Source organism: Otolemur garnettii, unplaced genomic scaffold, assembly GCF_000181295.1.
Source record: "Otolemur garnettii isolate 467f Iridium unplaced genomic scaffold, OtoGar3 scaffold00077, whole genome shotgun sequence".
NCBI classification, from domain to species: Eukaryota; Metazoa; Chordata; class Mammalia; order Primates; family Galagidae; genus Otolemur; species Otolemur garnettii.
The window spans coordinates 153,585-164,747 of NW_003852472.1; the positions used below are offsets into that span (position 1 = coordinate 153,585).

The following is an 11,163-nucleotide window of genomic DNA, read 5'->3' on the forward strand; positions in this document are numbered from 1 at the left end:
AAAATAAAGCTGATTTTGTGTTTTGGTGCTGGCTGCAGTCATTGGTTACATCAGACCTCCTAACCCCATCTTTCATCTCTTTGTCTTCTCTTGTGTTTTATTTTCCTCAATCCCCACCACTTCCATGCTGGTTCATTCCCCTTCTCAGAGGCTCAAGAAAAAGATGTGGCCACCAGCCCTGGGTGTGTCCCTATCTTGATGGAGCCAGACCAGGTAGAGGACCACCAGGGTCCAGGCCTGGCTTAGGGATGCAACAAGCAAAGCTCACAGGCACACATGGGCTGGAAGGTGAAAGGTTGGGCTGAGAACCTGTGTTTAAGCCTCAGCCTCCCTTCTACCCCTCTACTCCCCTCCTCAAACCCCCTCACATTTGGGTACCTCCATCCCACTCACTCCCCAGATTCTTTCAAGGATCCGAGATCCCTACACCTCCTCCCCTGGGGTCATGAGGAAGCAGAGTGCCAGGTGCTGAGGCCCACCCAGATCCTCAGTCTTTGGGGACTCATCAAATACCAAAAAGACGACACATTACATGAGAGCAAACATTTGGAGACCCAGCAGAGGAGGCTGGTGGAGGCTGCCAAACTGTGTGTGGGAGTCACACAGGGGCCACCTCCATCTCTTAAGCCCACCCCACTGGACCTAACCCTTGGGCCTGGTCCCAGCCCCTTTCTACCTCTTTTGCCGTCTTGTGAACTGGTGCCACATGAGCTGGGGAAGGATGGGTTAATCATGACCTGACTCAAACCTGGAGCAGGATCAGGAGCCTGGGGGAGGTGTTTGAATTTTGTGAAGGTCAGGGCCCAGGGCCTGTGTGAGACCAGACAAATAGAGGTTTGGGATAGCAGGAGGTGGCCCATGAAGGGCAGGACTTCTCATACAAGCAAGAACAGTTCAAAAACCCCTCAGTCACTGAGGCCTGGTCTCTGAGGTCCAGGGCTTGCAGGAGCAACTTAGGCCCTTGTGGGAGGATGCTTTGGTAAGAGGTGTTTTGTCCTGTCCCTGCTCAGCAAGCATGTGGCAAGGCTGGTGGGGGAGAAAGATGCTCCAGCCACACAGAAAGGCAGCCCAGCACACACACCCCAGAAGGAAGGCTTCCTAGAGGTCTGCCTGGAGGCCAGGCAGTGGGAAGGATGAAGGAGATTCTAGCAGTGGGTGGAAAGATGCTGAGGTGAGAACACAGCTTGGTAAACACACTTTTTTGATTTTTGAAGTGTTTTGAAAGGGCACAGTTCAGTGCAAGGCTGGGGGACACTAAGCAGAAGCATATGAGTTGCTGCCTCCAGGGCACCTTGAGGTCTTGGGCAAGTGCTCCCTGGTCCCCCAGAGGCTAGGACCCAGACCTGCTTCCAGGAGGGGTATCTCTTTCTTCTCATTCCCCTCTATGGAAAGCTTCCTGGGTACACCCCCGACCTAGGATCCCTTCTTGAGCTGGCTCTACTGGCAGCTCTATTTCTAGATAGTCCCTCCTCATTAGAAAACATGCTTCTGGGGGCCTTCCCTCCTCTAGCCTGTCCCAGACCCCGGCCCAGGGCTGTGCTGCCCTTCACTATCAAAGGATGAGAGGACCTGTGAGAAGCCTTCTGGCTGAGGATGGGGTGAGCTTTCATCTGAGCCCTGCCTGGGAAGGTCTGGGCCTTCTCATGACCATCTCCCCAGCTCAGGAAATAAAGGGGAAGAAAGCTTCGAGGTTCCCGCACGTGTCTAACACCCTGCTTCTTCCTTTCCTTCTTTTCCCCTTTCAGGATCTCCTCTTTACTCTAGTGACAGGATGGGAGATGGGTCAGAGGTAGATGAAAGATGCCAAGTGGACTCAAGAGTTAAAAATCCTCCTTTATTGGGAGGGGAAACTGAGGAAACTTAATAATTTATCACACGGGGAACCCCCCAGAAGCCCTGTCTCCCTGAACTCATGGCAGCTGAGGGGAGGGGCAGGGGGCTCCAAGAGCTTCCTGAGAGTGCTATGTACTGGGGACTAAGGTGACAGATTCAGTCCCAGGCAAAGAGAACATAATACTCAGGAAGTGAGGAGGTGGGCAGACCCCCCGCTCTCCAAGGATTGGGTCTAGCCCCCCAAGAAGGCACAATGGCAGAGAAGGTTTGGCAGTGGTTGAGTGTCAGGGGTCAACAAAGGACACCATGATGTAGCGAGTACCGCGGGTTGTGGGCAGCCCCTCGTGGTAGTGGGTGAGGCGGCCAGGGTGCAGGAGCCCCCAGCCCTTCCTTGGGGAAGAGATTATGCAGTCATAGCGCAGGAAGCGGCAACCACCTCCCTGGGAAGAGGAAGAGACAAATGGAGTGAGCAGACATAGGGCTGGAAAGTGGTCAGGTAAGAGGGGTGGGGTAATCGGCCCGGAGAGATGGAGAAGGGCAAGTAGGGCTAGGGTATCAGCAGATAAGGGAAACCCAGAGGAAGGGATTTAGGAGAGGACGCTCGCGAAATAACTGGGAAATGGGAAAAGACCTGGTCACAGGCAAGGAGGCAGCTGAGGGGTGCATTCAAGGGCTCTAGGGGGGATGTCAGGTCCTGAGGATAAGCAAGTGCATGGAGAGGCTGACCCACCTCATAGTCCAGGCCCTTGTGGTTGAGGGCAACATTGAGTGTAAAGGTGGAGGAGTCATGGTGTGGCCGCAGAGCGGGCTGTTCATCCGGCCGGTAGCGGACCACAAAGTTCATCACTGCCCGTGTCTGGAGGCCATAAGAGAAGAGGTTTCAGAGATGACCATGAGGTCCAGGGGGTCTTCTGGGGAGATGGCACCCCTGTCTAGGGAACAGGCCCTTGCATGGAAGGACTTTGCTGTTAACTGGGTCTCAGCTTAGCTGCTTCCCTCCCTGGGCCACCCTCTGCAGTGTCTCATGTCTGGGGACCAAAAGCCATGGAGATCCAATGGAGCCCCAAACACCTCAAGGACTGAAAGAGCTCTGTGTGGAGACCTCAGCTCAGGACTGGGTGGGGCAGGCAGAGGAGGCAGCGGTGGCCCACCTTCGTATGGTAGCCTGGGAACAGGTGCTCAGTCATGGGCCCCACGTATGTCCGCAGCAGCTGCAGCCACTGGTCCTCATAGCCCACTTGTTTCATGTGGATGTCCACAGTGGGAACGTTCTCATAGCCACCAGCCAACCTGGAATCCTGTTACCAGTGACAGAATCCTGAGCCATCCGGGTATGGCCCCCCACAGGGAAAGCTAGACTCCCTCCTTCTCTTACCCCAATGCCTTAACACTGGTGCTCCGTCCACCTGGAACAGTCTTCTCTACGACTTCTCAGTTTGACTCACTGCTACTGGCCCTTTGAGTCTCAGCTAAGAAATCATCTGGCCTGTGAAGGCTCCAGTCCTCCCAAGTCTGGGCAAAGGCCCCCTGTGGCTCCTACAGCACCTGGGCTGCCCATCACAGCCTTAGAAGCTAGGCAGCCACTGTTTATAGCAAGGCACAGCCTGGCTGGCACATGTCATCAGTACATTGTGCTGTCTAGGGCAGTGGCCCAGTTTTTCAAGTACTTCTTTTTTTTTTTCTTTTGCAGTTTTTGGCTTGGGCTGGGTTTGAATCCACCACCTCCAGTATATGGGGCTGGCACCCTACTCCTTTGAGCCACAGGGACCACCCTTTAAAGTACTTCTTGAATGAATGGCTACAGTCATACCACCAGGGGCAGCTCCCCTTTTGGGTACCCCTCTCTGGTCCCATTCTCCTGACCCTTATGCTCCTGGGCCATCTCCATCCTTCCCTGGGACCTGCTCCCTCCCCGCCTGGTCCCTCACCTCATGCCGGCCCCCTGACCACTGGCCATAGTGCTCCATTTCCTCCACCAGCTCATCACACATTTGGTCCGACAGCAGTGGGAACCAGTACACGTCTGGGCATGGCTGAGGGCAGGAGCATGGGAAGAAAAGGGCTAGGGTGACACTGCCAAATAGAGGAAGGGGACAGGAGCACTCAGAGGCAGGGCAGAATAGGGATAAGGAGGGAAGGTGCAATGAGAGCAGTTGGGGATGGGCCAGGCCCACAGTGGCATGGCACGGGCAGGAGAGTCCCAGAGCCGTGAGTGCTGGGACAGTGGTTTTTAAACTTCTTTTACATCAATGCATCTCTCATTAAAGATGTCATTTCACTCATAACAATAAGAGACCACCCTCTGATTAATGTTGGGGTGGGTGCTGGAGCCCTATCTGCTCAGTACCTACCTTCATCTCCTAAGTTAGGGAGCTCACTGTGCAAAGTACTCATCCAGGTAGTGGGGGAGGGGAAGGCAGAGGCCCTGACCACGGAGCAGGCAGAGGCCTGAGTGGGCTCACCTGTTCCACAATCTCCTTCCCTTCCAGGGCCCGGCTGTAGTTCTCATGGATATACTGTTCCTTCCAGTCCTGTAGGGGCCAAAGCACATCAGACATGTGCCCCCTTCTCTCAGCCCCGGAGCACCGCCTCCCCCAGGCAGTATCAGGTCCTTACACTTGGCATCTTCCTTAGTAGAGGATGGGGAATGTGCATGCTTTGAGTGAGGGGCCCCACTTACAAGGGGGTTGTCGAAGATTTGCCAGAGGTCGGGGTGCAGGTGGTCTGTGTCATACCGGGAAGTGGCTAGGAGCCGGCCGAATTCATGCTGGTTGCTGAGGTGGAGGAAGATGCCCTGGAAGGGTATGGTTGGGGTGATGCAGGAAACGCCAGGGGGCTGCCCCCAGCTGCCTCCCAGCACCCGGCCCCCAGGTACTGCACCCCAGAACTGACAGTTACTCACCTTGTCCCGCAGGCTCTTACAGAAGGCCATGTCTGGGTCAGTGTCGCTACCTGAGAACACCTCCTTCTGGGGCAGCTCCTTCCGCAGGGTTTCCCCACGGATCACATACGCTTGGGATATGTAGGGCACATTCCACACACCCCTGGAGGCACCAACACCAGTGTGGTGAGGTGGGTAGCCCCCCTAAATTCTGCCCTGTTCATCCAGAAAGTTCATCCCTTGGGGCATCCCAGTCCCTGAGCCTCAAGGCCCCCCTCACATCCCATAAGGCATGGCTGGTCACAACCACACCAAGATATGGCACATCCAACTGGTGACCAATATGCGCCCCTGAGAGAAAGGGGCTGGGGTCTGAGCAGGCCCCAGGTTGGTGGCAGGGGGCTGGTCGGCTGGGCAGGACTCACACTCGCTTCCGCTGCACCAGCTCCACATAGTCCTCCGAACGCGCATAATACTCATCTGGGCTCAGTGCACCCCAGAAGTTGGACCACAGCTTGCCATGGCGTGACAACATGGGAGCTATCACCTTCCTGTGGACAGGTGGGCATGAGGGCTGCGCAGAGGGGAGTAGCATTCCTGTAACCATTGGGGTATTCTAGCTGAGGGGGACAAGTGACCTGTTCTCCTCAATGAGAATGCGCAGGGTCTGCCTGTTGGTGAGGACAGCGTCAGCATCCAGGCTGAAGTAGAACTCACACTTGGGGTCCTGCCGACAACTGTCCCTAGAGGGGACAGACCCACAGACAAAGGAGCTGACATGGGCAGCAGGCAGAGGGAGGGGCTGTGGAATGGGGAAATTCCCCCACCCCCACGTCCTCTGCTGGTGGACAGCAAGGGAGGGGACAGTGGAGTGGGACTGCAAAAGTTCAAGTACTGAGGCCCAGGAGAGGCTGGCTGGGTGACAGGTGAGGCAAGGGCCATGCAGTAGGTGGCAGACTCCCTCCTTGCCCAGTGCTTGCTCACATGGCCATATCCCTGGCCTCGCCTGGACTCAGGGCCTCCTCTGGCCCCACCAGCTTCACAGCTGAGAAGTGGTCCTGGAGCTGTGGCCAAGCATCTGCAATGTGGGGCTCATGGAACACTTCCTGGAGATGGGTGGGGAGGAATGGACAGGAAAGATGGCACTGAGTGGGGGTGGGGAGGCAAAGGTGAAGGGAAGGAGTTTGGGGTGGCGATAGGGGAAGGGTCCCCCAGAAGGGTCAACAGGGAGGGGCTGCCAGGTGTCTCACATTGTTATGTAGGAAAAGGGTGACCCTGTCAGGTGGATAGTCCAGGAGCAGGAGCCGCTGCAGGAAGCGGGGCAAGAACGGTGTAGGTTGTTCCACAAACACAGCCAAAAGCACCCGGGGGGGAGGCTGGAAGACAACAGGACATGGCTCAGAGGAGGGCCTGGGCCTGCCCTTGCCTCCCACCCCTGCCCAGTGTGTTCTGCCTATATCCCACCTCCAGTGCCCTCATGCCCCACACCAGCACACCCCTCACCTGCCCCCCCGGGAGTGTCCTCCGGTCCCGGCTGCAGAACCCACAGCCTCCCTCAGGACTCCAGCCATTGGGGACATAGTTTCCCAGGTAGTTCAGCTGGAGCTGTTAGGGAGAGACGTGCACGGCTGAGGCAGAAAAGTCTGGGGTAGACGTGAGGGGTCAGAGGACAGGTGGGGACAGGGCAGCAGGGGGAGGGGGAGCTTCTCCCAGTTCCTCTGCTGTGGGGGCTGAGGAGGGCTGACTTTTCAGAAGGGTTATAGGTATCTAATGGTTGGGGCAGGGCAAAGGAAAGGGCCACTGGGGGCACCTTAGTGGGACCGTTTCCATGGACCACAACAGGGAGTGTATCGTAGGCCACGTTCCGGATTCGCACGTGATTCCGATCAAACTTTAAAACTATTTCATCTGGGGAAGAAAGGCCAGGATTTAGACTTCCTTTCTCTGGGAGCTGTCAAGCAACAAGTTCTTCTAAATATGGGTCTCAATTTCTCCAAGGGATAAAGGAATGCCTGTGTCATCCTAGACTTGGGCTCCATGATGGCAGAAGCCCTGATAGCTTCACCTATTACAGGGTGAAGCTGTGACCAGTTACTACCTGTGACCTGGGGCAAGTCACTACCCCCTCAGGGAGTCAGCTTCCTCTTTTGTACAGGTGAACAAAAGGGACTGTTGCTATGTTAAACTCTGTCACAGAAGTAAAGCCCCCAGCCTGGTGCCCTTGCCAGCATGTGCTCAGCTAGTGCTGGATATGCTTTTGCTGGTATGGTTGTTGGTATTATTAGCACAGCGCAGCTCACATACACAGCCATTGGCTGTTTGATGACATTAACATAAAGGTGACCTATAGCCAGACAAGTCCCCCCCGAGGGGCCCCTCCCGGTTCAGGACCCTGTTGTCCTCTACCTCTCATGGCCTTCTTCCTCACCTAAAGCCCCATTGAGGTTCTGAAAAATCCGGGATTTATGATCCAGATTAAGACTGAGTTTCTCCTGCATTGGGTGAGATGACATGGACAGTTCATTGAAGGGAGGTGGGAGGATATCATCTCTCGCTCTTTTCCCTTTACATCTTTACTCCTCCTCTCCCATCCAGCCTGAGGTCTCCACTCCCACAGAGCTCCAGGGTGCCGCCACTCCTCTGCTCCTCCTCACCCTCAGTCCTGGGTCCAGGTAGAGTCGTGTGTAGAACAGTTGGTCATCATCGTCGTCCTTGTACTTCCATTGGCGGACGATGTGGTGGATGGTGGGGGCAAAGCCAATGAATCCTGGTAGGAAGGAGAGGTGTTGACTCCAAGACTTCCAGGGTCCTGCAGCCCTGTCTCAGGCCCTCTTTAGATCAGGCATGTGGAACACTCCATGCCTCACCACTCCTGGCCCCTCTACCTGGGCACTCTGCCACTCACCACCAGAGTTGAGGAAGCGCTTCCCAGTGCCCACCTCAGGGTACTGTTCCGCTAGTCCCCACTGGGGCCAGCAGAAGCCCTCTGCAGAGAAGAGCAGGCGGCTGCCACTCTGGACAAACTTCTTCAGCAGCTCTGAGGGGCTGCCAGCCAGAATCACATCGTAGCTGGGCACAGAAGGAGAGAATGAGCAGGAGGCCACTAGTAACCTCAGTATCATTATCCTCCTTACCCTTCCTCATGTTCCCTCTCCTTTCTCCCCAGTCCCAGCCCCTTTACCTGTCCACAAACATGATGACCATATCCTCCTGGTCTGCATATTTCTCCATTTCTCTCTTTAGCCACCTGACTTTCTGTCCTCCACCAACAGTTCGGGCCACATCACCCCCTCGCCACTCCTCTCCCAGGCCCAGGGTCTGTGGGAAAAACCCTCTGTGACAAGGAAGAGCTCAGCCAGCTAATATTGAAGTGGTGGTGGAGGACTGGCTCCCAACTAGGCTCACGGTGGTGGGGGAGGGGGCCGGGGGGTGGGGGGAACCCAGCCATCAGCCCACCCTGCCTGCTGGGACCACCTTCCCAGGGGCCCTGAGGGTTTTCCTCCTCCTCACCCGCACACTGTAGTTGAAGAACTCAGCCGACTGCAGGAAACGCCGGTATCCCTCTGTCTCAGCTGTGGCCACAGTAATCACCAGCAGCTTCTCTGTCATCAGCCAGGAATTGGCGCTTGGGACCCACCCCACCCCCAACTCCGTGCTCAAAGTGGCTCACTCTCCGTAGGCCCCCTCCACCTCCCTCTGACTCTACTGCTCTGGTCTTTTCTCTTCTTTATTTCTCTCTCTCTCTTTTTCTTTCTTTTTTTCTTTCCTTTTCTTTCCAGTCTCAAGCTGTCACCCTGGGCAGAGTGCGGTGGCGTCACAGCTCCCAGCAAACTCCTGGGCTTAAGCGATTCTCTTGCCTCATCCTCCTCTTTCTTATTCCCTCTTAAACCCTCCCTCTCCCAGGGTCACTTCAACTCCAGTGAGAGCGAAGTGGGAGTGACACGCGGGGATCTGGGGTCAGTTCTCATGGGAAGGCGGGAAGTCCCAGTTCAGGTGGGGAGTGGGAGAGAGGCCGCGAGATTCAGTCCCAAGGAGCACGTGGGCCAAGACAGAGACCGGCCACCCCTTGGAGCCCCCAACCACCTCTCGGGCCAAGTTGACAGACACGGCAGCCCGGCGCCCACTCAGCCCGTCCGACCCTCCCCGGGTTCTCACCTGGGTTGACCGGGTTGCTCCTTCGTGGCCGGTCAGACGCTGAGGCGGCAGGAGACGGCGACGGCAGAAGCAGTAGTAGCAGCAGCAGCAGCAGCAGGAGGCGGGGACCCGGGCCCGACCCGGCCATGGCGGGTAGCGGGCCGGAACCGCACACAGGTTCGCACGGGGCTCGGCTGTGCGTCTTGAGCCCAACTCGGGAGAGGGGCTCTGGGGAAGGGGAACCCCGGCTGCTGTACGGCCCGCTGCGAGGAGGAACAGGGCCCGGGCTCCGCCCTGGAAAAAAGGCGTATCCGGAGGCTACAGAAAACTCGAGATGCTGGCGCTGCGGACAAGGAGAGGATTGTCCTGGGCGCCCGGCTTGGGGTGGGGGAGGGCGGGGGCTCAGGCCGGCTAGTGGGAGACCAGGACTTAGGTTCCAGCCAGCCAGGCCGTCTGCCCACCTGACACATGTGGAAACTGAAACCCATAGAAGGGAAGTGACCCCTTGAGGAGGATCTGGCGGCACGCGGAGGCGGGTCCTTGCCACAGCCCGGCCCGGCACAGCCTGGAGGAAAACGGAGAGAGCGAGGCGCCAGGGGCGCGCGGAGCTGGGACAAATGGAGGAGCAGGGGCGGCAGAAGGCTACGGACTCTGCGGCCCGGGGAGCTGGGGGCTGAGTTTTCTGTAGAGGGTCACCAAGGACCTTTCGGATTGCCCACTGAAGCCTGCCACTTTCTTTAACAGTCCGGCCCACCACTTCTACTGCCCCAGGAGAAGTTCCAGGAGCTGCCTTTGTGATGATGGCATCTACAGAAGGATCAAAGGAAAATAACGTTTTTTGCTAGACTCTCGGCACCACTTCTTTAAAGTGATCCATTTCCCGACGCTCACAAAATTTACACAACCTCATTGAGGCCGGAAGCAGTTTTGCCCTTACAAAACATGGCGGAAAGCGTTCTTATCTCCAAGGGAACAGCGCCCAAGGTGTCCAAGCAAGAGGTGGGCGGGAGTCATTGTCGTTCTGCGCGTGAGCAGAAGTACATGCCGCCGGAAGTCCAAAGCCTTTGGTTTTAATACGCTTGCGCAATAGCCATTTCCGGCAGCTGTGTTGTCCAAATGGTGGAGAAGAAAACTTCGGGTATGTGAACCCCCAGCGATTTGCTTCGGTCCTTCTCCCAGGTCTAAGCCAGGCTCAGAATCACCTTCCTAGTTATTCGTCTCAGATCCCTTACCCAACCCTAGGGTTCTGGCATTGGGGCAGCCTCCAAATGCCTGCTCCAAGCCGGGCCAGGGGATGAAGAAGAGAAAGATCTGGGGCTGCACTGTGGCGGGGTCGGGGAGGAGACAATCTCGCTGACCTGCCACTGCATTATAGAATGATAAGCGCTATGGCATAGGGAGGCGGCACTTCACCTGGGCTCAGGGAGGAGTGGTACCCAGCCTAACTTCTGGGAATGAGGGGACTGGCAAGGCTCAGGAAGGAAAAAAAACAAAAGCGCATTAATTGAAAGTTGAGTTACAATTTCGCTTGGTACGTGTGCAGGAACGATGCTTCAGCAGCGGAACCGCAGCTGCAAAGGCAAAAAGGAAAAAGCAAGTCGCTTAGGAAGCCAGGTTCACAGTTAGAAGCTTGTGGAGAAACAGAAACGCCAGAGGACTGGGACATTTTGAAAGGCGTTATATATACTGCAGAAGAGTTTTATGGAGAGGCACTGAAGAGCCGTCAAAGGCTTTTAAGGCAAAGGAGTGACCAAAACAAATTTGTTTCACTATGGCAGTTCTGACTTTAGTGCAGAGAACAGATTGGAGGGACTAGAACAACTCTGGCCAGTAGGACTTTCTGGATGATGGAAATGATCTTAATCTGTGCTGCTCAGTAATGGGATATTAGCCACATGTAGTTGTTGAGCACTTGAAATGTGGCTAGTGCAACTGAGGAGTTTTAAATTGGGGTGAGGAGCAGCCTGTGTAGGAAGAATAATAGTGGAATTGGGCTCACTTTGGATAAATTAGGACTACAGTTTTCAGCCTTGGTTGTATATGTGAATCACCTGGAGAGCTTTTCATTTATATACTTAATTTTTTTGTCAAGAGACAGGATCTTGCTATTTTGCCCAAGATGGTCTGGAACTTCTGGCTTCAAGCAATCCTCCCACCTCTGCCTCTTACAGTGCTGGGATTACAGGCATGAGGAAGCATACCTTTATTGAATCTTAATTAGTCTACTTTTTTTTTTTTTTTTTTTGAGACAGAGCCTCAAGCTGTCCCCCTGGGTAGAGTGCCATGGCATTACAGCTCACAGCAACCTCCAACTC

At 55.6% G+C, this 11,163-nt stretch overlaps 2 protein-coding genes across 2 annotated transcripts in view; one reads left to right on the forward strand and one right to left on the reverse strand.

The window, feature by feature from the left end:
- Positions 1-1,813: 1,813 nt before the first annotated feature.
- Positions 1,814-9,324, reverse strand: PLOD3 (procollagen-lysine,2-oxoglutarate 5-dioxygenase 3). Its single transcript, XM_003794167.2, has 19 exons — positions 8,870-9,324; positions 8,225-8,316; positions 7,896-8,032; positions 7,620-7,783; positions 7,369-7,481; positions 7,143-7,206; positions 6,525-6,622; positions 6,218-6,319; positions 5,965-6,090; positions 5,699-5,820; positions 5,353-5,457; positions 5,140-5,265; positions 4,736-4,877; positions 4,514-4,627; positions 4,296-4,364; positions 3,762-3,866; positions 2,985-3,131; positions 2,564-2,689; positions 1,814-2,273 (listed from the first exon to the last, which is right to left on the reverse strand). Exons 1-19 carry the CDS (start codon positions 8,994-8,996, stop codon positions 2,118-2,120), a joined length of 2,235 nt encoding a protein of 744 aa, XP_003794215.1. The 5' UTR covers positions 8,997-9,324; the 3' UTR covers positions 1,814-2,117.
- Positions 9,325-9,902: 578 nt separating this feature from the next.
- ZNHIT1 (zinc finger HIT-type containing 1) overlaps positions 9,903-11,163 on the forward strand; it is an 8,415-nt gene continuing 7,154 nt past the window's right edge. Inside the window, exon 1 of the mRNA XM_012807876.2 lies at positions 9,903-9,986. Coding sequence (XP_012663330.1) covers positions 9,965-9,986 — 22 coding nt within the window. The 5' untranslated portion in view covers positions 9,903-9,964. The remainder of the gene's footprint in view (positions 9,987-11,163) is intronic.

What these genes read in the sequence shown, in the direction of transcription:
- PLOD3 (XM_003794167.2), bottom strand. Translation starts at nt 8,996, where the DNA reads ATGGCCGGGTCGGGCCCGGGTCCCCGCCTCCTGCTGCTGCTGCTGCTG. An exon ending in GAGCAACCCGGTCAACCCAG is followed by an intron (nt 8,317 to 8,869) that starts GTGAGAACCCGG and finishes GGCTGATGACAG; the next exon opens with AGAAGCTGCTGGTGATTACT. An exon ending in GCGCTTCCTCAACTCTGGTG is followed by an intron (nt 7,482 to 7,619) that starts GTGAGTGGCAGA and finishes CCTTCCTACCAG; the next exon opens with GATTCATTGGCTTTGCCCCC.